Raw genomic sequence first — 27,908 nt, 5'->3', positions numbered from 1 at the left:
TTGCTTGTTTGTTTTTGTTCTGTAGGGATCACATGACCACAGGCCTCTTCTCCCGATTTCCATGCTACGCGGGAACGTTTGAAGCTGTAACGTGGAAACAATTAACAGCAGTCCCGGCTCGTGTAATTACCAGGGTTAGGAAGTCTTGGTGAATAAACCACTTTGCTTCTTTTTTCTTTCTTCTTTTTTTAGCGTTTCTTAAAAATGTGCGATTGGGGGGTGGCTGGAGGGTGGAAGCTTGCCCTCATGCCTCCTATTTTTGGATCGGGACTTCCCGGGGCTGTAATGCGGTGGCAGCTGTGTTTCAAATCAGGGTTTCTGATTGGCCCTGCCGTGGCGACGGAGTGGAGTGATCGGCGAACAGCGCAATAGCACCTGGCACCTGACTGGCAGCGCCTCAGCACCCCTCCCTGCGAGCGACCCTTTGAGGGGAAACCCCCGAGATCTGCTGATCTTTTAATGGGTCTTTGTCATTGTGGTCATCACAACCACACACCCCCACCCCCCCCCCCCCCCCCACCCCCCACCATCTAAGACTTCCAACCACTGCCACACCACAAGAACATTTTTTCCTTTTGCTTTTTTAAAAATTTCTCGGACCACATCTGTTTTCGGCTTTAGCAAAACACAGGCGGCCCATAACCCCCTTCTTTTTCTATTTTTCCTTTTTTTTCTTTTTCTTCTTCTTCTTCTTTTACCTCAACTTCCTCTTCGCCACAAGCCCCGTTGCCTAACTGTGCCGCAGGGCAGAGGAGGCTGCCAGCACGCGGTGTGTGCGCAAGCCATAACGGAGCGCTCCGCAGTACTTAGGGATGAGTAAACATTTGCCGAAAGTCGCGGAGCCGTCCTTTTGATCTGTGATCTGATGCGCTGAGCCGGAGCGACCCGCGCGGAAGTCACCCGATCTGCTTCTTCTGCGCGGTGGCCCTGCGCGTTTTTTCGAGTGCCGTAGCGCGAGGGCTGTTCTGCGAGAAAATAAAAACGGCGAAAACAGTGGCGGGCATTTATGATTGGGTCACGCGCGGGGGCCATTTCCGTAGCGCGTGCTTTATTGCTTCTCCTTTCGGCCGAACCTTTTTTTTTTTCCTGCAGTCCGTTTACAAGCGATTCTGAACTTACCGGTTTTCCGTAAAAACCGAGCACAAAATAACAAAGTGTTCGTTTGTGCTACTGGGCATGTGTAAGGGAGGGTATTTATCATTTCAGAAAGCAGGCAACCACAGTTCTCTGTAAAGGACACGAGTTCCGCTCGCGTCACGAGCGTTTGGCACAGCAAACAGAGCAGTCTGAGGTTACCCAGAACACCCCCGCGATTGCTCAAGGAGCGGCGTGAGTCATAGGCCGCATCGTGACTTTCTGCCCCCCCCCCCAAACGTCCCGATTAAACATTCTCTTTTGATGCATGACTGCCCTTCAATTGTCCTGAGTGTACCGTGACACAACAAGCGTGTTTGCATTATTCAAAATGGCTCTGCCCCGAAGAGCGGCGTTTGGGTTTTGCACGCAGGGCCGGCTGAGCGACCTCGGAGAGCGCCCGACACGCTTCGCAGTGCCATTAGTCCGCATCGCTCCTTCGCAGAGTCGCATTTCGAGCGCGCCCGTCAACGCTCCCCCGACGTGCCTTTCAGCGTTGTGGCGGAATTAAATCGCTAAATGAGAAGAGCGGTTTTTTAAAGTAAAGCCGAGCGCCACCGTGATCACGGGAATTCAATACCGCCTCCTCACCAGCGGCGTCCCCGTCAGCGAGAAACAGCTCAGGGGAAGAAGAAAAAAGAAACAGAGAAGAAGAGTGCTTCAGTGACTTTAATTAAAATCTTAAAGGACTCTCTCTCTTGGCGGGAAATTGATTGAGCGGTCAAAACCGCTAAAGGTACTAAGTAAAATGAAATGTTAGTACCATAGAGTCCCAAAGGGAGTCAGAGTGGTTACCTCATAGGGTCAGGTAAGGAGCTCTGTGGTTATTTTTAAAGCATTGTGGGTAGGGGGGCTACTTCCTTTCAAACACAAGTAAGAACTGGAATTCCCTCTTCAGTAAAAACAAAAGCATCATCGTAAAACCGGCAGAATAATCTATTGGGCAATATTTCAGAAACTATCGTGCGCTATTTTCTTCTTTGTCAATAACAGGGCACATCCATGTGTTTAGCAGACGTGAAAATGAACGTCTCAAGAAAATCAGGATTGACATGCCACCAAGATAACAGGTCTGCCTGACTCTGACAAAGACTGGTACTGAGATGTGCTGGATGTTAAAGACACTGTCCTCACGGCTCATGGTGAAGGAAATATAAGACACATAAAAAACAAGAGAGACAATAAAAACACAACTGCCAGTCTGTCAGAAAATTTGCAGAGAGCCTGGTAGAGACAGAGACAGTCTCTCTGTCTCTCGTCCCAGTCCGAAATTTCGGTGAGTTTCTGATTTATGTTGTAATGAAGGCCGGCCCTGGGAATGTTGGGAAGTGAAAACAGAGTGTACTCTACCAAAGGTACTTCCCCCCCCCCCCCCAAGAAAAATCTGGAGTCGTAAGAGGCATGGGGAATCGTATGGGAAGGCCTGGAAGCCTTGCTTAATTAGATTTAACTGCGGCTTCCTTTGAGTCCACTTGGCTTTCATTTTCTCCTCCTCCTCCCCTGTTTGGACATGGCAGAGACCAGGGAGGCATCGGTGCCAGGCATGTGGCCCTGTCCCCTGTACCCAACAACCGAGCACTCACAGATAAATCACTGTTTTTATTTATTTATCCTAAGGTCCAGCCAGTAACTGTTTTCCTTGTCGGTTTCGCAGTAGTTTTTTATAGACCGGAGGATAAGGGTATTCCCCATGAAGAATACAGGCAGGGTCCTTTTTAAGCCGGGAAGGCTAATTGGCGGTGCGTGGCGACTCGCGTACCGCGCGCGGCCTGGGAACCAGTCACGACGCGGACGAGGCCGACCGCCGCGCTCCCTCTTCGAGCGGCCCGTGTCCGAGGGCTTCCCGCTAACGAGCGGCTCAAAGCTGCCGCCGCGGTAGCTGGCCTCCGGGGGCAAAGTTTAAAAGGGCTTTTTCTTCTGAGGCATGGGGGGGCTTAGACGCAAAGCAGGTTTGAGTCAGCCCCCCCCCCACCCCCGGGGGACCCTTCTGAGGACTCGCACGCGAGAAAACGACAGGATGAATCCGCCCCGGCGCGAGCGTGCTCAGGTGCGGTGAGAAAGGGCGCTGCGAGGGTTAAACGGTCGCGTTTAAATACGCGCTTACTCAAAGGGGAGAATTCAAAGAATGGCCGTGAGTAAACCCCTCGCTTTTTATATTAACGGCTTTAACCGGACGAAAAAGTAAATTTGAGTAAATTTTCGCGGCTTTAGCGCCGGGGTTAAAAACCAGAAGTTTCCGTTTAGGAATGATTCGACCGTGTACGGACCTGCATCCTGAAAAGTGCGCATTATAAAAGGGTCACGGTTTTTTTTTTTCGAGCAGGTAGTTCTGCTTTGTGAAAGCTGATCTCCGGGATAGCGAGCGCCTTCCGCGACCAGACCGCGTCTGCTGTGGCCTCGTCTGAGCCGAACAGCGTAAATCAGCCGGCTTCAGTTGTTTTTGACACTTGAAACGACTATTTTTTTGTTTTTTTTTGTTTCGCAGAGGAATGTAATGAGACATTGGAATCCGCGAGAGAGAGAGATGAACTGTTTTTGATTTAGCGTACAATATGTTGCTTTTTGTGCTATAGAAAAAAATACGGGCCTATCTCTTCCTGATTAAGTTTTTGGATTCTTCAAAGGGGGGAGGCAGCTGAGAGGCTTCGGGATATACAGTTACTCGACGGGCTAACCTGTAATCTGATTGTGGGAGATAGAAGACAGGCCCGTTTTTGGATAAGGAGAACCCTCTGCTGAGCAGAGACCTCTGACAGGGCTCAAAGCCATTCTTTGCCCTACTCAAAAAAAAAAACACATACAAAAAAAAAAGTACCCCCCGCTGAAGTTATTGGGAAGATACTGAGCGTGCTCTTCAGATGCTGCCCTGAACTGTTTAATTCTCTTCTGTCTCGACTTATCAAAATTGGTTTTCTTTTGTTTTTGCTTTTTCATTTTGTTTGAGGAACCCCGGGGGGAAGGCTGTCGGTTCTGCGGATGGCGGTCATTCGCATGGTTAATATTCATGGCAAATGCAAATTGTTCCCTTTTTTGTTTTGTTTCTCGCCTGGTGTTTTTCTTTGTGTGAAATCAAGCGACAATACCGGTGGACAGGAATTGAAGCAGTGCTGATCATTTCCTTTGTCATGTGCAGCATAACCAAGAATTTAGGCACTGGCAGACAGTGTGAATATATTAAATAGTGAATATTTGATGTTGATATATTAATGTGGCTGTTTTCTGTAATCCTTGTGGTTGCAAAGTCCCCAGCTCACTCTGTTGCTTTTACAAAGGTTTTCTCGACAAAGCTGTTTTTCAGAATGTTTTGGCGTTCCTCACGGGACTATTCTTGGAACTGTTGGAAATGTTCTTGTTTAGTCAGTAACAATATTAGAGCCCCTCCCCCCCCTCATTCCCAGATTACTGAGCGATTCTTTTTTTTTTTCTTCAGAATGTTACACAGCCAATGGGAAGGATTACAGAGGCCGCCAGAACCAGACCTGTCTTCTGGGCGGGAAGCCCTGCCTTTTCTGGAACGAAACCTTCCAGCACCCGTACAACACCCTCAAGTACCCTAATGGAGAAGGAGGACTGGGCTCCCACAACTACTGCAGGTTAGAATACAGCCCTACTCTGTGTTCTGTGTTTCTGTGTTAATGGAGGGCTTGCTGGGTGGTGGGAATCCCAAGTGTGTAACTAATGTCCTTCCCACGGGCAGTTGTATGAACATGCAATTGTACATCTTGTGACAGTGTAAATCATCGATTGGGCATCATTGCATTCCCAATACCATATACGTACCTGTGATTCATTACTAAGAGGACATTAATATACATATGAATTTATATATGTACAATTATCTGTACATATCTGTAAAGGGGCGACATAGCTCAGGAGGTAAGACCGATTGTCTGGCAGTCGGAGGGTTGCTGGTTCAAACCCTGCCCTCGGCGTGTCGAAGTGTCCTTGAGCAAGACACCTAACCCCTAACTGCTCTGGCGAATGAGAGGCATCAATTGTAAAGCGCTTTGGATAAAAGCGATATATAAATGCAGTCCATTTACCATTTACCATCTGACTTTTTTTTTACACTGACCGAAACAGAAGATCATGGTGATGAGAAATGTTTACTGTTGCAGGTAGTGTGGCGCTGTTCGCTGTAGAAAACATGGAGGGTGATTTAACACTAGGAGCGCTGTGACAGGTCATTTGACCTGTCACTGAGATATTTCGGAGTTTAGGATTTTTTTCATTTAGTTACTAGCAAGCTACATCATCCGCATTCACTGACTTTTCCTAAATATTTGTTCTTTACGTACCAGCGTAGTAGGAATGTCAAATTCCCGTTTGGAAAATGTTAAAAGCACCTTATTTCACTTCCGTGTGTGTTATAACAATGTTGTTAAATTACGGCCGTCTTCAGACTAAGGAGTCAGTTTTCCTTCACCACACCAGGAGGCGCAAGGATATACTTTTCATCGCGGTGGACACGCATTTATATTTGTACGAATGTTTTATTTATTTTGTTATTAGAAATATTTGTTTATGTTTATTTTGAATAATACATTATATAATGTTTTAAATATGTGATCTTAAAAAATATTTTTATAGGCTATTGCGTTCGTTTTGTGATCATTTGTTTATGCCTATGCCTTTCCCTTGTGTTCTGAAATCATAGCCCTACATTTTATTTTTACAGTTATTATACAAGTGGAAATTTCTAAATAAGGGTTAAAATAAAATTGATCCGTCTTCAAATGCATAAACAAATTTTTTTTTTTCAATTTTATGCATTATCATTCTCGTGCACAATGGCTGCATGCGACACGTTCACGTACAACAACAATGCTGCGTATGATATTGAAAAAACTAAATCTAAGCTAAAGAAACGACTACAATATAACAAGATAAAAATATATTCGAAGCGCTATTTGTTTCGGCTGTTAATTTGTTTATTCATAGAATATTACAGTGAATACGTCTTTTTGTAGGCCAACCCGGACGTTTCTTCCGCCATGGGTTCCCTCGGCAGATTGCCAATGCATTTTTCCAATAGGGATTTAGTTTTCTTCCGAAAATAAGACCTATGGTTAATTTATGCCTAAAACAGTTTCACGTTTTGTTTTACGAGTTCTATGGGTTCGCCGCTCACTCACGCTTAGCGTTCGACGCTCAGCGTGCATGCGAGCTAGTAAAACAAGAGTGGTTATTGCAAAAATGTGACCGCTCTTGTAGTTTCAATATAGAAACTTAGCCTACTTTTCAAAAGCACATGACAGCTTAGAAATCCACGGTTGACAAACAATCGTGAAGCTCATTTAGGCTTACGTTCACCACAAACCTTACTTTCGGCAGAAAACTAAATCCCCACGGGAGAAATCTGATGAGAACCCAATGCCAACTTACTTCCGGGTTTTAGGACTACAAACTGTAACACTATTGCAAAAACAATCTAAAATAAAGAAACCACTACAATACAGCATGATAAAAATATATTTGAATCATAGCGTAGTTTGTTAGTTTATAGTTAGTCATGGTTTGTTTCGGCTGTTAATTAGTTTATTTATAGAGTGTTTCAGTGAAGACGTCTTTTTGTACACCAACTCGGACGTTTCTTCTGCCATCGGTTCCCTCGGCAAATTTCCTATGCATTTATCCCAGACGGATTACGTTTATTTAGTGCACTTGTTATCAGTGGACTTTCTGTGAGTTCTGATCAAGCATACATTGCTCGTTGATGTATACACACACACACACACACACACACACACACAATATGCTAAAAAAAATTATAGCTGTATCATATCCTATTTTCTGTGAGGTAAAAATGTGACGTGACACATTTGGCTTTTGAGGGACCAGGAAATAGGGGACATTCGTTTCAGGGAGTAAAGGTTTTGGGGGGAAAAAATCATTGTGGAAGCACGCGAGTGGTGACACGATGTCCGGTTAGGCTAGGCTTTGCAGTTGCTATTATGTATAACTCCACAATTTTTTAAAAACATAGTATTAACCTTTAGGCTACTTGAGAGAACAATAAATGTAACTATTACATAGCCTACAATCAAAAATGATTTCTCAAATGTGAAGTGTCTTGTGATGTGTTCGTGTGGTGTATGCTGTTATTCCGTTGAGTAAACTAGTAATAAAAATCTTTTTTTTAAAACAGTAAACTAAATAGAAAAAAAAGAATAAAAATGTAGAAAAAAGTATAAGCAAGAGCGAGAGATTGTTGCGTAACTAAAAGTAATACAAGGCATACTTTGTAGCGTAACTAATTACGGCTAAGCAAAATACTTGTATTATTTTTGAGTAGGCTAACATAACATAATAATATTATGTGCCGGACAAATAGAACATTTTACCTCTCCCTGGAGAGATATCAACTTTCAAACATTCACACGTGGCATAAGTGAACCATTCTCAAGTGGGACATTCACATGTCAATCTAAGGGTAAGGGTAAGACCACTGATCTGTATGGGACATTCAACGCTCACCCCTCCCCCACCCGAGAACACAGAAAACTTCAGATGCTTTAGCGAAGCATGGCACAGCATGGTTATGCTGACCGTAATTTTTCACTTACTTAGAAACGAAAGCACATATTCATGCATGCACGTATAAAGATGAGACGGCATCTTGAGCAATGTGCTATCGACCGAACTTGCAATGTCAAATCACATGATGGCAAAGGCAGCTAAGCTTACAAACTCCGCGGCATATAGGCGACCAGCAGCTCTTTAGTTTGTTGGTCAGTTGGTCCACAAAAGTGTCCTCCTGTGGATGCATGCGCGGTCGCAGCTATTGCGGATTTGGGCTTGTTATTACTGATGTTTTATGTTTACTATTAACATTTAGCCTACTAATGTTTTATATAGATTTTCTTGTTTATTGATTTGATATCAATAAATACATTTGCTTATCCATAGATTGAATGGAAATTTTTAAATATTGTTTTCACAGTTGAAAATGTAGGTTTTGAAAATATAAGTTAGGTCTATTGAGGTGAAGTCTCCAATCGCCATCACTGGTGTCGTGAAGAGGAAGAAAATCACACCCCTCTGCGAAGCTGAACATTCACACCTACTGGGTTTGACTCGGGGCCATAGAGAAAAAACTATCAGCTCTGGTTTCGCTAAAGGCATCTAAAGAATTCAGTATTCTGGTGCTGGGGGAGGGGTGAGGGACGATTCAATGGATGAGCGTGAACGATCGTGCGTGAATAGCTGGTAGTTTTTTTGAAGCTATTATCATGAGTAGGCCTTTTAGGCCTACTGAGTAGTAAAAAGATAAATGCCCAAAACAAAGATACAAGTGTCACATTTTTACTTGTTTTTTAAGTTTTACTTATTTCTAGTCATAATAGGTTCGGACCTTGTTTCATATTCAAAAATTAGAGCCTTGCACGTTAGGAACTGTGTTAGAAGACTGCTCACGCTGTCTGCGTAGATGCAACAGCACATGCATAAACTATCGGGATGCGTTGCGTGGGAATATAGGCGTCTCTGTGCTTTACCATGTCCACGCAATCATTGATAGGGTTTATGGAGTTTATGAAACTAATTGCCCACATAATTACTATTCCACTTTCAGCAATACATTTACAGTTACCAATCGGGAGAAACAGGTCGCTACCACTAATGTTACTAATGATCGGCACATGTAATGAACAATTTTCTTACACTATCATAGGATTGACAGCCCAAGCAAGAATCACGTCAAATAACCAGGAATAAATGTATCATTATTTATATTCTTTTAAAATATTTAAAATATTGCGATCGTTTCGTTATCATCTCTCTAAAATGCATGTGAATTTCGTTTGTATTCCTACACAAACGAAAATCATAGTCCTACATAGTTATGCAAGTGGAAAAATTTATATAAGGGTTAAAATGAAATGCATCCATGTTAAAATACCACACAATGGAAACAGATATCCTACACGTTTGCAGATGTTGCTATTATGTGCAACTTTTTTAATTTTTACGCAGAGTATTCACATTTAGGCATCTACATAATTATCAAAGTTTTAATCGAAAAGATTGTTAATGTAACATGTTATGGATGTTACATCCTATCAAGGAATTTACTTTTCACGCACCACACCACGCCCCTCACACCTGAAACTATAATGGCATGGGCGGGGCTGTTATAATAATTTCTATTCAAATTATTATTGGGCTACGAAAATATGGCTATAAAAGAGAAGCATGATTATTTCGGCGACCAGTTCGGTTTGGTATCGCTTGCCAAGATGAACACACGACCACAGAGATACTCTGCCAAGCAAGCTTTGGACCTGATTCAGGATGCCAATGAAATGGATTCGGGCGATGAGGAGTTGGAGCTGGATATTGAATTTGATTCAGCTTCTGAATCTGATTCTGAAGTTGAAACTGAGACTGCGACTACGACTGAGTTTGTCTCAGAGAGAGAGGAAAGGGCAAACGATGGGACAGTTTGGGTCGAACAGACTGCTGGTAATGCTCTGGGCAGAGCACCATCCTGCAATATCTTACGGGAAAAGGCTGGGCCCACACGGTGCGCCAAGGAGAACATTGTAAGTCCGCTGAGCAGTCTGCTATGTCTGATTGACATTCTGATGTGGGGGCAGATTGTCAAGTATACTGTGGCAGAAGCCCACAGAAATGGTGCAGAAAACTGGGACCTGTCAGTCGACGAATTGAAAGCTTTCGTGGGACTGCTGTATTTACGAGGCATCACTGGCGGTAAAAGTATGAATTTAGAAGACTTTTGGTCTTCAGACTTGGGAAATCCATTTTTCAATGAAACTATGTCGCGGCAAAGGTTTCGGGACATCATGCGCTATCTCAGATTTGATGACAAGGACACAAGGGCAACACGTCTTGAGAAAGACAAATTTGCCATTATTTCCGAAATATGGAGCAAATTTGTAAGCAACAGTACTGCGTGTTACACACCTGGAGAAAACATAACTGTTGATGAGCAGTTGTTCCCAACTAAAGCGCGGTGCCGCTTCACGCAGTACATTGCTACTAAACCAGATAAATTTGGGATAAAGTTCTGGATAGCAGCCGACGTTGAAACGAAGTACATGCTGAACGCTTTCCCATACCTTGGGAAAGATGAGGCGAGGCCTGTCGGTGAACGATTAGCTGACAATGTGGTCATGCGCCTTGTGGAACCCTTCGTCGGAAAAGGAAGAAATATAACCTCGGACAATTTCTTCACATCGATTGCCCTGGCGAACAATCTACACGCAAAAAAAACTACATTGGTGGGTACCATGAACAAAAAGAGGAGAGAAGTGCCCCCTTCTGCGAAGGCACAAAATCAAGAGAGATTTTCCACCACGATCTGGAGAGCTGGACACGCTACACTTACGGTTTATCAGTGCAAGCCCAAGAAAAATGTGTGCATTTTGAGCACTATGCACAAAACCGTATCGATCGACACTGATGCCAAAAAACTGCCAGAAACCATCGCCCATTACAACGCAACAAAAATGGGAGTGGATGTTTTGGACCAGATGGCACGGCTGTATTCGGTCAAGGGGGGCAGTCGTCGTTGGCCAGTTGCCGTTTTTTACAACATTTTGGATCTGGCTGCAATCAACGCCCATGTTTTGTACACGCAATGCATGAACAAAACAATTAGTCGGAGAAGATTTATTCTTGAGTTGGCCAAGGAGTTGCGTGCAAATCACATGACCGCAAAGGCAGCTCCGCGGCGTACCGTCCTAGCGCCCCTCTGCAGTCCAGAAACCCCCAACACACCACAGCGAGAGCGGTCACTAAAAAGAAAACGCTGCCAGGTATCCAGATGTGGAGGGAACAAAACTTGTGATATCTGTGACAAGTGTAAACGACTTGTCTGCGGCAAATGTACAAAAATGCAACCCAAGCTCTGTCTTGAATGCTGACGGCGTTACCGCATTACCAGCAGCTCTATTGCTAATGTTTATTTATTGATTTGCGGGGTGATTCTAAATAATTCAACTTGCTAGCTATATATTTAGCTAACGTTATATTTTCAAAATCGTTTCAACTTCCTAACAATGTGCTGTATGCTTTTTGATCTAATAAAGCAAATTACTGAAGACAGGTGTCTCGTCTTTTTACTTTGTTGCTATCTCAATTTGACTTTGTGTGTGCGCTGAAGCGATAATCAGTTTTGAAATTCCACTTGGTTGCTAAGGTCTTATGTACAGTGCGGTATTATTCAGTGTTACGAATGGGTGTTTTTTGTAATTACGATGAACAAGAGACTTCTTTGGATTTCGAATCCCCAGTCGAATAGTCACAGCTAGCTAGGCTATGACCTGCTTGCCTGTATAGCCTACATGTTTTCTGGTCACCGGAAAAAACTCGTTTGAACAACAGGATTCTTGCATGTATATATTTGCTATGGTCTTATGTACAGTGCGGTATTATTCAGTGTTACGAATGGGTGTTTTTTGTAATTAGTCTACGATGAATAAGAGACTTTGGATTTCGAATCCCCAGTCGAATAGTCACAGCCAGCTATGACTTGCTTGCCAGTGTAGCCTAGCCTACATGTTTTCTGGTCACCGGAAAAAAACTCGTTTGAACGACAATATTTTTTACATGTATTTTTATAAAACAGAAAACCCGACCCTAAAATTCGCACGGGTGATGATGCGTTTCCCTCCAACGAGAGCGATCAGTGATCACATGCGGAGGGAAGCGGCTAATTTTAGCAAATTGGCGATTTATATGTTGTTAGCCTATTTGATTATTAGCATTTATGATATTATGCATGAAGAATAAACTGTCAAATTTGTTTTTTGAAAAACAGGTTTGACCTCCCTACAATCTGTTTATTGTTAGCTTTTCATACAGACATACTGTTTATTCTAAATACATTTATATTGCAACAATGTGTTGACTAGAATGCCGAGCCGTAACTAAAACATAACTTACTCTGATACTCTGACAGTCTAAAATCTCGCAAATATTTCATTAGGACAATGGGCTGGCAACCTTTGTCAGCTCCTGTCTAATAAGCGCCATCTAGCGAACAATGCGAATATTTCCAGTTTGAAGGCTAATGTGTCATTTGACCCTTGGCCGCGCGAAAAGTTATTTGAATGCCAGGAAATGGTCCGGCGCTCCTAGTGTTAAATGTCAATATTTGACGAGGCTTCCTCATAAAGACTGTCTAGACTTGTAGAAAAAGTTTTTTTTGTCAGGTTGGAGGTTGGAGATTCTTTAGGCTTGAAGTTTTGAAGTACAGACATGCACTTTCATTTCATCCCTCTGTTCCTTGCTGCTCAGCCACTCGTGATGAGAAACTAGTTACGCGTGAAAGTTTTCCTGGAGCCAAACTCTTCCATGTCACTTCCTCCCAATTCCTATTAAACCCCAAGACTTGTCTTGCCACCGCACTTGCCAGGAGAGATGACTTTCCGCGTCCTGAACTTTTACCCCCTCCATCTTTCTGCTTCGGCAGTGCGGATTTAAACACACGGTGTCACAGCAATTAAGTTCGGGGGAGTCACCAGGAGTAACTGCCAAAGTTATGACACGAACACATTAATAACCAAAATGTTCATTATTGCTCCTCCACAAAGTTTGTCCCCCTTAGCATAAATTTCTGAAGCCTCTGTCGTAAATTTGAGAAAGAGCGCTTTGAAGATGCGGCCTTCTTGGGTGACTGTCCTGCCACAGTTGATAAAGCAGGGAAACCTTGACTGGGGACCACAATGCTAATAAAAATTGTGATTCACAGGAAGGGAAGAGATACAGAGCTGTTCCTCTACAATTCCTTTTAGGGGTTATCTTAATCCAGAGGGTTCTGTGCAAAAAAAAAAACATGCTTGGGGATGTTAACAGTTTTTAGGGCAACGTTTCTTGAACTATGGGTCGGCACCCAAAACGAGTTGCGGGAGTATGTGAGGTCGGTCCCAGGATGAATCTGTGGTCCACTAGCCTGTGCTGGGGTGTGTATTTGATGGGTCGCTGAAAGGTACTAAATTTCTCATTTGGGTCCCAGTAAATAAAGTGTTTCCGATTTGGGTCTCAATATTTAAAAAGTTTAAGAGCCGGTGATTTAGGGAGTATGTTCTGTGGATGCCTCTATCAGGTTTCCTAACTGCGTGATTATTAAACTTAATAGGTGCACAACTAAATTTACCTGAGCAAATTAGAGACTAACCAAGAAGCTTGTTGATATTCAACGAAGTAAATTTTTAAAAATGAATTTATCGTTTGATTTTTGTTGGTTACGCTGCTGAGCGGGACAGACTGCGACACTGACATTAAAATGAATGTGAGGTTTTTTCGAAAATAAAAATATGTGAAACGTTTTTTTCTGGGGGCCGGGGATAAAAGCGCAGTGCGGTTTGATTGATCCCGCGCCTCGCTCGCTCATCAGCATAAGTGCGGCGTCTGTCAGCTTCTTGGCGGGAGGGAATGCGAAGATGAGAGATGCCGTCTGTGTGTACCTCTTACGCTTTGTTATCATTACCTTGATTCTTCCTGCCTGGTATTTTCCATGCTGTTCAGAGGGGGGGGGGGGGGGGGGGGTGTTGGGCGGAGTTGTTTTTGTGTGCGTGTGTGTGTGTGTGTGTGAGTATGTGTGTGCGTGTGTGTGAGTGCATGTGTGTGTGTGTGTGTGTGCGCCTGCATGCATATGGGTGTGTGTGTGTCTGTTTGTATGTGTGTGTATGTCTGCATACGTGTGTGTGTGTGTGTGTGTGTGCGTGCCTGCATGTGTGTGTGTGTATGTGTCTGTGTGTTTGTGTGTGTGTGTGTGTGCATGTGTTCTGTATGTTTGCATGCGTGTGTATGTGTGCATTTGCATGTGTGTGTGTGTGTTTGTGTGTGCATGTGTGCGTATTTGCATGCATGTGTGTATGTCTATACGTGCGTATCTCCCCTCCGCCCCGCCTGTGTCCGTGTGCGCTGCGCAGAATGGATGTTTTGGGGAGCGCAGAGGGGGCTGCCCCGCGGACAATGCGGTCGGGCCCGAAGCGCTGGCTTGGCCTGGTGGAGCCGGGCCGTGTTGACCTTCCGCTCGGGAAGGTCAGGAGACGGGACCCCCGCACGCTGATATACGGCCTGGGACCGCCCCGCTGAGTGTTCCCACCGCGGGTCACTCCGCCCCCTCACCCCCGCAGAGCTGCCCGCCTTTCTGCCTTCTCTCCAGCGCCTTACATCGCTCAAACCGATCCTAATAAAAATAGTAATAATGATAATAATAATAGTAATAATTGTATCAAAGTCTTTGTACATTTGTAGCTCATAGTGCCTTACAGAGCTTAAGATGTATGGGGCTGGAACGTAAGCTGGTCGTACACAGAAACAGAATGTACGTTTCAAACAGAACAAGGACAGGAGCTCACCATGCAGGAGACGACTAGTTTGCCTAATCTGGCTGGATTTGTTGGAAGGATGGCCTTTCCCCCCTGTGGGACTTACAGTGCGATACTCGCCTTTTTAAACTGTGCCCCTCTGCTCCTGTAGATGAGCGTTATCTCTGAGCCGGGATTTGATTTGATTTGTGTGGGAGCCCAGAGAACCCGGAGAAAGTCGGATGTACCCAGTGTAAATCTGCCACCTGTGGGTCATTTTGGGGATCTCCAGCAGAAACGGAATACGCTGCAATATGTTTTAAATATATCAAAAATGTGCAGTATTTCACAGCAGTGCAATGTGTTGCAATACATAAAAATGGTAAATACAGTACATATTTGCCTGTGTATTCACACGCACGCACCATACACGCACGCACACACACACAGGCGCACACACACATTTTTAGAGTATATTCCATTCTGTTAGGACTGTCAGGCCTTCTGCAGTCACTAGTGAAACAGCACACCCCCTCAAGGCCTGTACTTCTGCTCTGGGGCACTGCCCATAATGTTCTGTGGGTATATGATCAGAAGACACCTGTTAGTGTGTAATACCTGACATCCCCGCAGAGCTGGACCAGTGCAGTAACAGAGAGCTGCTGGATCTTAGTTAAATCTGAAGAGGCCCTTTTTTTCAGCCTGGTGTGAACGGTCAGCGGGGAATCACAAGCATTAGAGCAGAGCTTATCCCCCCCCCCAGGCGGCCAGCGGGGATTTTCGAACCCGGGAATTGGCCTGGATCCAGGCGCAGGTGGACGCTTTTCAGGCCAGAAACCTGCAGTGCCTTTACAGCCGTTTACTGCCAGGTTCGGATGTGGAGGAGAGGGAGGGAGGGAGGGAGAGACGGAGGGAGGAGGGAGAGACGGAGGGAGGGAGGAGGGAGAGATGGAGGGATGGAGGGAGGGGTGTTTTTCGGGCCAGAGGAGGGGTTATTAAACTCCGTGTCCCCATTGTTGGTTTTCCATGCGCTGTCTCACTTTAAAGGAAAGACTGGCAGTATGCAGAAAGGCCTAATAGCCTTCATATTTCATCTTTATTACGCCCAATAAAATACTCCACTGAAAAGCATGGAGGAATTGTGGCTCAGTGGGGGAGCTGGGGGCTGGGGGGAGTAAAGATCGCATTAAACCCCCAGATAGGAAGCCGAGCTTTCTGTAGAGGCAAGGGCCCTCGACCCCCAATTAAACTGCACTGTCTTCCTCGTGCGCCTCACCTGAAATATGACCTGCGGCATTCTGAAAGGGCAACATTTTGCTACCGTGTGGGATTTTCTTCTTCTTCTTTTTTTTATTTTCTTTTTTTTATTTTTTTTTACCAGTTTCGAATTACATTTTTAAATTACAAAAAAAAAAAAAAAAAACACCACCAGAAGCCACAAAGGTAATGACATGAATGACATTTTTAATTACGGATCACTGGAAAACCACAGAGGCAGTAACAGCGAGTGAAAAAAATCCCCTTGTGTTTATTGGCAATGTAGTCAGGACCAAGGTTGACATGGATCAGTTGAGGGAGAGAGAGAGACAGAGAGAGAGAGTTGAACTTAACATAAAGTGTATTCAATAGTTTCCTATTTTTGGACAGTGTGACTGAATTGTGTCTGCCTTCAAAGGATAGGTTTGATTGATTTGATTGACAGACAGATACCATTCACATTCTCCAAACACCTCCAGTGATTGCTGGTGACACATATAGGTAAGCCTAATAATGCATGGCACGTTTGCTGTAATGTGATCCTGTGGCTCTGTTGTCATATATAAATGTAAAATTAAGCAGTGGGGGGGGGCAGGAGAAATGATATTGGATTTCAGTCATTTCAGCAGTGCTTGGGTAGACGAATGCCACTAGTGTTTCATTCGCGTTGTTGTTTGCGGGGGAATTCATTTGCGTCTAAGCAATTCCGGTTTTCAGTCGAACTTCATATGTAATTGTCAGCTGGCCAATATTTGTGAACTCATTATTTCTGTTGATCCAAAATTGAACCGTATCTTTCAATCTTATTTTGTTCCATGTGACTGACATATGTTATTCTGGTCGACGTTCTTTAATATCAGGCCTGCTGTATGAAGCTTATAGTCATTAACGTTCTGTCTCCAAAATGGACAGGTATATTATCCATTCTAATCTTAATTTAATTAATGTTGCACTAAGGTTTCAGTACTCCTAATCCGCGTAGTCTGTAGTGAAACTTTGATAAGGGTTCACTCTTCTCTAATGGGTGATGTGATCATTTCATTCTCTACTGGCCCCAGAGTCTGAATTCTGGGCAAGATTTTGAAAATGATCACACTGTCATCTGGCTCAGCTCATTTTGGCCGGGGTGTTTTTTTAAATGTCTCATTCAGGGTCCTCTTAATGAAAGTCAGAAGGCCTATGTGCAAGTCTTTGGAAAGCACAGGATTGGCTGCTTGTTTTTTCTCTTCTGTGTACATTTTAACATTTCATAATCTGGGACTTTTGTAGCTTCTTCCGTGCCAGAATCTTTTAATGTAATCATAAATTTTATGATTAGGCCCGTCTGAAAATGGCTTATTTAAGATGTTGGAAAGAGCCAGTTGGACAGATGCTTTTGTCTGATGTAAACTCAGGGAGTCTGCTGTTCCTCGCGCAGACACGCCGATGTCGATCGTCGAGCTCGCCGGCGTACGCGCCCGGGAGGTGAAAGGGGCGCGAACGGGGCCAGCGGGCGACGACGACGCGGGAACGTTCCCACGGCGACCGCGTTTCGGACCTCGACGGTCCCGAAATCCGCTCGCTCCCGCGGTTGTCTCTGCTCGCTCTCGCTACCGTCTGTCCTCTCTCTCACGCACCTCCAGAGATGGCCTCGCAATTGCTCCCAGTCCTCCTCCTCCTCCAACCTGTATTAACAGACCGCCCCCCCCCACCCCCCCCCCCCCCCCAAAAAAAGATTGTCTTCTCCGGTAGCGCTCACGTTAAATCTCCCCGTTAACCTGAACCTGCTCCTGTCGTTCCCCCGATACAAAACGTCTCCCGACACCCTTTCCTTTTATTTTTTTTAGGGGCTGCCTCCCCTTTCATCCGTGCGTGCCTCTCCGCTCCGCCATTATGCGGTGTTCCGCCGGTTACAGTAGCGCGTGAAAGCCAAGCCCCCATTGTCACCCAAAACCCGTCATTGACGGGCTAGAGGGGAAAGAGAGGAACCATTTAGTGATCAAAGTCTTTTCTCTCTATTAGATTGCAGTCATTCAACTTCCATTCTATGTTCAGTTTTTTTTTTTTTTTGCCCCCCCCCCCCTCCCGGGGGGTAATTATTGCTGTAATGAGTAGATAAATGAACGGAGGGGCTCGAGGTGAACGCCCTCCAGGTACCGGTGTCAAATATAGCCGGGCCAACACTCCCCCCCCCCCCCCCCCCCCCCCAAAATGTCTTCTAATGCGTGTATGTTGAGTAACGTTCAGAAATCATCACTTTGCCCTAGTGTACACACTTACACAACTTACAGGGGCTACCCAGTGTTGAGTGAACGGGTGGACGGACCCCTTCTGGAAAGTTCTTTGGCATGTAAGAGCAGATTGTATTCCCTCTTTCCCTCTCGGTTTCCAAACAGTTTGCCTGGAGTATTCAGTCAGTTTTTTTTTTTTTTTTTTTACTTTGTGAAAGACAATGCTTGTCTGCAATGGCTCAGTGTGTTGAACTTTTACAGAATGTGCCCCTGAAATTAAAATATTATACAGCATAAAATGATTCGCGCTGAAGGTTTGCCGGGGCAGAGAAACAGCGAAATGTTCACGCTTAGCTTCATTCATTCCGGGATTATGTTTCGCGTTTGCAAAAAAGGCCATTCTTAAAAAAGACATCTGGATCAATGACCCTTTCTATTTAGAAAGAGAGAGGGAGAGAATCTGGAAAGTGTTTTTTGAAAGGAGAAGAAAAGAGATGGAAACACCCATCAAATTCTTCGCGACAAAAGGGGCGAAATGGGATCTGGAGAGGCCGCGGGGAAGTATGGAGGTGCTACATTATATCGCGGCTCGGCGGAGGTGGGGCGGGCGGATGTAATGAATTCCTGTAGACTTTAATAACCGACCGGTAGACGGTCCAAGGGAAGATCGTTTCTGGCGGTTTTTGCGGCTTACCTCTGCCAGTCCCCCCGCCCATACCCGCCCCCCCTAACCGAAACGGGGAGCCGCTGGCGGGACTCTCAGATCTTCAGGGGTTAAATGGAGCGGGTGAGGTCAAAGGCGTCCCTGTTTGACAGACGCATTGTTCTTCCCAGGGCCCCCCCCCCCCCTCCCCACCCCCCCGCAGCAGAACAAAGCGTCTCCCAGCTTGATGCGGCTAGTCTTTCTCTGCCCCCCCCCCCCCCCCACACACCCAGGTCCCGTGGTGGCTCTGGCTCAATGAGCCCCTGAAGAGCTGGGAGGAGGTCCCTGTTTAGAGCAAGGGTTTGTGGGAAGGGGGGGAGGGGTTTGCATGAGACCGACAGCGCAGGAAGAACCTTTAATCTTTGCCATTGTTTTATTGGGTAATAATGTCTTTGGTGTTTTCTTTCTCTTATCTCCCAACTTTCCCCAACCCCCCCCCCCCCCCCCCCATACTCAGGAACCCAGACGGTGACGTTCGGCCTTGGTGCTACATCACAGACCACGACGACGGCATCTACTGGAAGTACTGCGACATTCCCACCTGCCAGAGTAAGTGTCGCTCTTCTTTTCTTTTACCCGCAACACACAACCTCAGCCGAAACACCGGGGAGGCCAAGCCCACTACATCTTCATTTAAAAAATGGAAGTCCGCTGGTGTTTCTCATGCGGAGTTGTCTTTGGGTGAATTACGGTTCCTTTATATGCCGGTGCTGGAATGTCACCGGGCTGTTACACGGAGGAGAGGAGTCTATCACAATTGCAATTAGGCTTCCTGATGTGTCCGGACGTGCCTGAGCCGCACATCGGCTGTCGGGGTGTGCTGTTTCCATGAAAAGCGATACGCGCGCGTATTCATGTCTGTGTGTGCGTGCGCTGTGTGCATGTGTCTGGGTTAATCCGTATGTGTGCGTGTGTGTGTGTGTTTGATTGTGTGTGTGTGTGCATGTGCGTGTGTGTATGTATGTGTGTGTGTGTGTCCATGTGCGTGTATGTGTGTGTGTGTGGGTCTGTGTGCGTGTATGTGTGTGTGTGTGGGTCCGTGTGTGTGTGCGAGTGTGTGTGTCAGAAGCACTTTCTTCTAGCCCCCTCCATCCTTAAAAAAAAGGTCTGTTTTGGTTTTCCAGTCGTGTTTAATTGCCGTCTGGTTTCGGAAAGGGCTTGGATTGCGATCCCACTTTCTGTAATCGGATCAGTGGGCCAGGCTGAGGCACTCTCGCCCTGAGTTACGTCTCTGGAATATCCCTCAAATTCCTTTCGTTCAGGGGAACGGAACACCCATGAGATTACCTTCTTCTTGCGGATCCCTGCTTTAACGCGTTTGATAAAATTTTATTCATTCCGGTGACTGCATTTGGTTGGCAGAGTAGGACGGCGAGAGCAGTTGCACTCACCTACTGGAGTGATCCAGTGCCCTGCAGATTAAGAGCTGTAAGAGAAACCAGGGAGTGGATTCTGAAATGTGATTGGGGCAGAATGGGGTCACATGACATGGTAGGAGTCTTCTAAATGCAGGCAGGCCAGGTGTTGGCAAACAAATCATGTTGAGCACTGCCGCTATCCAACACACCTGTAAATTACAAGAAAACAGGGAAACAGTAGGGAGGGGCACAGTAGACACGGTCACACACAGCATTCTGGGAAGTGTATCCCATCAGCAGTTAGTTGTTCTGGAACTTTGACAGCCACAGTGCTCTTAATGAGCGAATATGTTTTTCTATGATTAAGTTTCCTTATTAAAACTTGGCTGGATATGTGTTAAAATCCCTACCTCCTCAAATCTGCACTTTGATAATTGGTGTCCCTTGCAGTTATGTTGTGTCTTGTGCTATTTTAGTGTCTTGTGCTGTATTTAGACTTAATGATTGTTGTTTTTAATGCAACCACGGTAAAGCCAAAGACAAATTTCCAGAAGTGGATAATAAAGTTTTCTAATCTGAATCTAAAAATCTGAAAAAAAACATGACACCAAAGTGTATCAGCAAACACAAAACAATTTCTTGCGTACTGTGACTCTACACTGTGAGTATAGAGGGGCCAGTGTATAAGCGTGTGAGACATCTGTGGATGTCAAAATAAAGCGTCTTGTGTTTTTTCGCGCATCATGCGTCTCATGACCTGGCTCAGCCCCTCCCACAGTCCCCTGACGAGCCCTGGCCCACAGCATTGGAACCACTGCCTTGGGTGGGTCACATGACCTTTTGTTAGGTCACATGTCTTACCCACACACGATGCTCTACCAATGGCAGGCCGCAGCAGAGCCTTAGGGGGCTGGTCAGTACCCATCTGGATGTCAGCCAGAGCGTTAATGAGGCTCCCTGCCGGTCAGCTCCCCCCCCCCCAAACACACACACACACACACACTCCAACTCCCACGCTGTCTGTAACCGGAGTTGCGAGTGACCTACTTCGCACAAATGGCCTTTTCACGTCGCCTCTGCGTCCGTGGAGCGCGTCTGAGTCGCGGAGGTTAGCTCCAGCCGCCCCGTGTCGCCTCTGCTTTGAGCCCGAAGATCGTAGCCGCCGGCGAATGTGCGCCATCCCATTGTCAGGCCCCTGACTGCTGTGCGCTCGTCGTCGTAGTCGTCTGCCTCCGCAGTGTGACCCCCCGCCCACTTTAACTCGTTAAAGTAACTTCATGTCTGCGAAATTGTTTAGTCTGCCTGTTTAGTAGGACGGAGTGTAGCACAGTGGGTAAGGAACTAGACTTGTAACCGAAAGGTCGCAGGTTCGATTCCCGGGTAGGACACTGCCGTTGTACCCTTGAGCAAGGTACTTAACCGAAATTGCTTCAGTATATATCCAGCTGTATAAATGGATACAATGTAAAATGCCATGTAAAAAAGTTGTGTAAGTCGCTCTGGATAAGAGCGTCTGCTAAATGCCTGTAATGTAATGTAATGTAAGGTGTGAGATCGGAATGTTTCTAACTCGACGTTCTGATGCCGACGTGAACACTCGGCCCTGCTAATCGAACACGGCGTTCTAGAACACAGGCCTGGAATTTTGAAGAAACAAAAAAAAACCCATTCCGAAAAAAAAACATGAACTCTTCAGAGGGTTAACTCATCCCATGGTCGTGTGTCCCGGTTCTAAACGCTTTGAGCGTTCCTTCCTTCCCCACACAATGCAGCCAGCATGCTCCTGTTTCGTCCCCCACAATCGGGAACGTACTGCGATAGCTAAAAACCCCTCTGAGCGAGATATCCAAAACACACAACGTTCTTTTTTTTGGGGGGGGGGGGGGTTTGATTTTCTATCAGCTCGCTGGAAGCCGTTGCCAAGCCTGGATTATGCCTCGCGCCTTTGAATTTCGTGCTTGCGACAGGAGGTGCACACCCAGACCTGTCTGGTAATGAGGGACGCCTTTAGTTTGCTCTCGGGCCCGGTGCGCCTCCTGAAAAGACAGCCTTCAGAGGCCTGTCATTTCAGGTCATCCTTTCACTGTTACAGAATAGGGCAGGACGAGGCTGAGGAAGAGAAGAGGGCGGGATCAAGGTGATCACGTTTATTCAAGGCGTTGTCCCAAGAACAGGCAACAATTGAAAACATTTTATGTTGAGTTCAGCTCTTAAGTTCATCTCTCTCACTCTGTCTCTCCCCCCTTTTTCCTGTACTCCCCCTCCTCCCTCCTTCTCTTCCTCCCTCCCTCCCTCCTGTCTTTGTATGTTTGTTTTTGTTCTGCTGTGGCTTCTCAAGCTTCTGCTTCCATGAGCTAAGGAAAGTTCCATTGGTTAACAATGGTCTCGCCTCACTGGGTTGTCTCTCATTGGTCAGTTTTGGCTGGTCTGTCCCATCATTCCTAGGTTCCTCCATGTCCCAAGGCCATTGGCTCTATGGCCCTGTGCTGCCTTTAACCCTTTGAAGAGCAGGTTTTTTTTTTTTTTTTTCCGGAAAGTCAGTGTTCTAGATCTCCTTTACTTTCAGTTTCCATTCTAATTCTGATTGTTACATCAGCGTTAGAATGTTCAGCTAAGAACATTCTAATCACGTATCTGTGATCTCACCCCTTAAAGCGTTAACGGTGCTGTGTCTGGCTCCCTCCTCCAGAGCATGGGGGGGGATCCCTCTGCTGTCGCGGTGTTCCCCCTGTCGCTTTATCGCCTTAGCAACGGCCCGGCAACGGTAGTTTCCGCTGGCTTTGGGCACCCGCTGTAGCGTGTCACGGCTCCAGCATGTCCCCTCGCCAACATCGCACATTCCAACGTGAAACGCGCGCCTTGCTCGCCCCGCCGTGGCCGTACGTGCTGCGCCCCGCGTTCGGAGCGGGTTTTTATCGCGGCCGGAAATTCGCCGCTGGTGTTCTCGGCCCGTCGAGGGCGGACAGGCACCCCGCGAGGGACGTTTCAGTTCGCCGGGCTGATTTATTGGGACGCAGTCCCCCGCTCTTTGTCTCCCTTTGAAGGGTGCTGGATTGTCTCCCCACCAGGCACCGGCGGGTAATGGGGCGTGAAGAATGCATCCGATAAATCACTGTACCCTCCCCACTCCACTTCGCCCAAAATTACCGAAGGGCCTCGTCAACACCCGGCACAGAATTTACGCCAGGATCGCCCTGGACTGCCTGCTTTCCGCTGTGTGTGTGTGTGTGTGTGTGTGTCTGTCTGTGTTTGTGTTGTTTAGCATATCAGTCCTCGATGATATTAAAATGGCCTGTAACTGAAATTACAACTTCCTCAAAAGTCTCCTCCCCTCCCCATAAAGTTAAAAACAGGGATTTTTAAAGGTTTTATGCGATATTTACATCTATCAAGTCTGGTCAAAGAAACCCCCTACAGTACCTTCAAGGACCCCATGTTGTAAACACAGGGTCTAAACTAGGGCTGCCCAACCCTGTTCCTGAAGATTTACCATCCTGTGGGTTTTCACTCCAGCCCTCATTCAACAAAGCACACCTCATTCAACAGCCAGAGATCTCGTCGAGCTGCCAATTGGCAAAATCAGGTGTGCCAAATTTCGGGGTTGAAGTGAAAACCTGCAGGACGGAACAGGGCTGGGCAGCCCTGGTCTAAACCGCTGGGTTCTCCAGAAGCCGAGGCCTGATTGGCGGCTGTCAGGCGCACCTCTGAGTGAACCCTGTGAGGGCGAATCAGACGAGCAGCTGGGCACGAGGGGCCCCCGGGGGCAGGTGAACGAGGAGCCGTCTCTCCCTCTCTCTCTCTCTCTCTCCCCGCCAAATACGGCGGGAAAACCTGCCGCGCTAGTTCGGGGCATTCCATCCCCGTGGAGTCTTTTAAGGTCTCTGCACCGCTAAATTACAACTCTCCAACTGTATATTTATGGAGAGAGAGAGAGGAGGGGGGGAGGGGGAGTGGGGAGGGAGGGAAGTGGAAAGAGATTGAGAGAAAGGGTGAGTGAGAGAGCGAGCGAAAGATTGAGAGAGAGAGAGAAAGGCTGAGATAGAAATGTGGGAGGGGGAGAATGGAGAGAGATTGGGAGAGAAAGAGTGAGTGAGTGAGAGGGAAAGATTGAGAGAGTGATGGAGAGAGAGTGAGAGAGAAAGGTTGCGAGTAGGAGTGAGAGAGATTGAGGGAGGGGGAGGCAGAGACGCCTCCGGCACATTCCACACTAGGGTAAAGTGTGGTCTGTTTTCAGGGTGTCTCATCAGTACCTTCCCAGAGCTCCAAGGCGTCAGAAAAACAGCCCTCTCTTTCTCAATCCTGTCCCAAAAAGTGAAGTCCTCTTGACAAGCCCCCTACTCCAATCTACATGTCTTCCGTTCAGTGAACCATAAGGGTTGTCCATCCACATATCCATCCATTATTTTTATGGTTCAGACAGGTTGAAAGTATATTTTCATGTTTTTTCTGTCCATTGTGCATTTAATAGGCTGTTGTGGCTTTAATGGACTAATTTCTGGTCACACATACCTATAATGCTAACACCGTGTTGTATCGATCAACTGGGTTATCCTCCAGAGCTGGAAAGTCTAGGGGTCAGAAAGTAGAAGTCCTACCATGTGTTTCTTCCACCCGTGAACTCAACCAGCTGATTTCATTAATTAGTTCTCCCTCCTGGCTGAAGAATTGTGCTAATTATCAAATCCAAGAGATTGGAACAAAATACTGGGAAGGAGTTTTACTTTTCTCAAACCTGAACATTTTCCCCCGATGTTACATTCCTTTTTGCGTGCACACCTGACCTCTTTTCACTGTGACACACCCTGTGTGCGACGTGTGCTCGGGACCCCAGCTACAGCCCCCGGGATGCCTCGTTGTTTTCTTTCTTTTCCAGAACGTCCTTTATCGCCGATTGGCAGTCAGGAAAAAAAAAAGCACATCTGTGTTGCTGTTTCAGGAGCATGTGGCTTCCCTAACCTTTTCCCAGGGGTCCTGGAGGCAGAAGACATTCTGTGTCTGTGGGGGGGGCAGGGGGGGGGGGGGGGCATCATGTGATGTGATGCTCAGAGCACCAGACTTTCTGTCTCAGGGTCGAAGGTCAAATGCTGCTGTTCTACCGGGAGCAAAGTGTTCTATTTTATCCTGGTTAGCCTAATAAAGTTTGAATGTGACAACGATGGTATATTTTAAGTTGAAAATTTCTCAACAATATATTTTATATATGTATTTATACACAATTAATAGAATATGGCAGAACAATAATGCTTGAAGAAGTAACAGTAGTAGTAGTAGTAGTAGTAGTAGTAACAATAATAGTCATAGTAGTAGTGCAGTAGTGGTGTTGTCGCTGTAATGTTATCTTATTGCCGTGTTGAGACAGTTAAGACAGCAACATAATCTGTTGTCTTGTAGATTAGTTATCTGGTGGATAAATTTGAAAAGCACTCTGTAAAGTAACAGTAATCCTGGTGATGGATAAAAATTGGAAGCGCAACTGAGCTTAACTCTGAGTATCTCGTTACCACTTTATATGACCATTAATTAGATTCATTAATTCGACACGTCAGCCATTTTTCATTCCACCGACTGAGCCCATTTTAAATGGACAGAAATGGACATAAGAGGGTGTGAGGCGGACCCAACAAGGGGCTCAAAACTCGAACACACAAACTTAAGAGGACCCGGCCCGCTCAGAGGCCGTTCACGCAAAAAGCGCGGGGAAACGATAACTATTGAAATAAATACCCTGTCACAACTGCCATCGAGGTACAAGGACCAAAACCGTCAAGGTTGAATGTGGATTGATTTACAGGGGGGTGAGGTTAGTCTCTAGACGCGAACTCATTTCCATTACTGGGCTGTATGCAGACAAGACAAGGCATTTCTTCTGCAAGAAACTGAATTACAGGGGGTATCGGTTGAGCATGCCAAGCTCGGTCCCCCAGAGAGGGGCGGTTGTGGGGTGGGGGTGGGGGTGGGGGGGTCACTTCGCACCACGGAAAGTCCTCTCCTTGCGAGTGGAACCATTCCCTGTATCACGGGGGGAGCATTAAATCTCACCGCATGCGACATATGATAACTCCCAGTGACCGAGGGGGGGCGTTTGGGGCGTTTGGGGGGGGGGGGGGAGGGGCTAACGGCCCCCACCAGCCCAGCTGAAGGCGCAGACCCTCGGGCTGGACAGATGCTCAGCTCCTGCGTTCCTTTCATCTGCTTGCCCTCTTAGCTGCGGGACGCTCTGCTTGTTAACGTGAGTTTCTGGTGCTGTGTCTCAGTGCAGGGCATCCATTACCTAAATATGGTGCTTGGTCACATGACACACATCCCTTGAGAACAGCAGAAAATTGTTTGAAATATTTGAAATTTTCTCTTTGATGTAGCACTGATGTCTTGGGTGACAAAAACATGTCGCAGTGAATATATTTTCAAAAATATCGTTTATTTTTATTGACTGTCTTTATTGATTAGGTTTCTGCACAGGAGAATATATGGTTCTTCACATTGAGACCCGCTGCTGATGTCCCCTACAGGGGACAAAAATAAATTGCAAGGCTTTAGAAGGTTCATGACTTTTCAGAAGATCCTTAAAAATGGAATATTTCAGGTTAAGTGGTCAGTAGAAAGGACTTTAAATACGAAGAATTCAGAGCTGGGAATTTGGTGAGTCTGGAAAATCTGTGGTGAAGGTAATCAGGGAGCCATTGTTCTAAGATGTCTCCCACACTCCCACTACGCAGAGTTTTTTTTTCTCAGGGTCTGAAGGGAAGTAAACGAATGCGAGGGTATCGCTCAGGCCATGCAGAACAACAGGGAGTCGCATTCCTTACTTTGGCCCTCGCTCCTTGTGAAACATGGTACAGTTCCCCCGTGGGATTCTGGTCCAGCCATGTTGACACAAAGTCAGTGCCAGTTGACTAGCAGTTAGATTCTCTGGCTTACGGTTTTGAAATTGGGTGGTGGTTCTTATTCCTGGCAGTATCTTGGAGAAGTACACCTCTTTGTCTGCTGCTCTGTAAAACAAGACACAGTTTCTGAGGTTTTTCTGGTTAAGTAACTTTGGCACAAAGCCTAACATGTTGACCAGTGATTCTCTCTCAAACCTAAAGGATAATTCTGTTTTTCTTTTTTCAACCTGGCTCTTATTTTGCATTATTCCTAGGTGGTTCTGGTAGTATTTTACATACCTGCTTCTTTGTTGAGTTTTTTTTGGTTTTTCAAAGGTTTCTTTTTTCTCCATGTCAGTAGCTTCACAACAGTGTTTATGGGGCATGTCAAGATGCACGTTCAATTTACCTCACACAAGTCCTGTTTATCTAAACCTCTTATTTGGAAGTGAAAACTAATGTAAAAGTTGAAATTTGCCAAAATAAAAAGTACAAATATTTGAGTTTCCCCATGCATACTCGACCGTCCATACTTCTAGTGTTCTGTGTGCGTAAGTATGGTCAGATAACGGCTGTCCCTGGTTGTTTTTCTCCGGCAGTCCAGACTGCTGGATGTATTGCGCTGTGGGTCGCACGTAGACTCAGTACGGCAGAACAGGTTTTGGGCCTCCCAAGGGGCGTCGGCCGGGTTGGGAGGGGGGGGGGGGGGGGGGGGGGATGGGGGGGTTGAGCACAGGCCCTGAATCTGATCCCTTTTTAACAAGTCTCACTCACCTGTCAAAGGCCCCGCCCCCTGCGCAGGTGATCTGAGCTGGTTTCTGTCAGACCTCCGTGACCTTTAGCTCCCTGCCCCGAGGGAGGAATTCCTCCTCCTGTTTACGCGCGGGTACGAACGGGCGGTACGGTGAGGTCCCCTCGAAGGGGGGGCGGGTGGGGGGGGGGGCGGGGGGGGGCTGACACCAGAGGGATGCTGGGAAAAGGGCCCCGTCACGTTTCGGGCTGTTGTCGTGTGCGACGGTGAACCTTGCGGCTCGCGAGTTGCGATTGGCCACGTGAACGCGAGCGTCGGCGAGGGCCTCCTCTCTCCGGGCGCACTCTGCGCG

The 27,908-nt window shown here is 46.4% G+C and overlaps 1 protein-coding gene across 1 annotated transcript in view; it reads left to right on the top strand.

Moving 5' to 3' along the window:
• The window catches only part of kremen1 (kringle containing transmembrane protein 1), a 62,772-nt gene that overhangs the window by 21,037 nt on the left and 13,827 nt on the right, over positions 1-27,908 (top strand). The window contains exons 2-3 of the mRNA XM_035435644.1: positions 4,565-4,727; positions 19,042-19,133. Coding sequence (XP_035291535.1) covers positions 4,565-4,727; positions 19,042-19,133 — 255 coding nt within the window. The remainder of the gene's footprint in view (positions 1-4,564; positions 4,728-19,041; positions 19,134-27,908) is intronic.

Source organism: Anguilla anguilla, chromosome 10, assembly GCF_013347855.1.
Source record: "Anguilla anguilla isolate fAngAng1 chromosome 10, fAngAng1.pri, whole genome shotgun sequence".
Lineage (NCBI taxonomy): Eukaryota > Metazoa > Chordata > Actinopteri > Anguilliformes > Anguillidae > Anguilla > Anguilla anguilla.
Note: the sequence above shows the minus strand (reverse complement) of the source record. Positions and strands in the feature narration are given on the sequence as shown.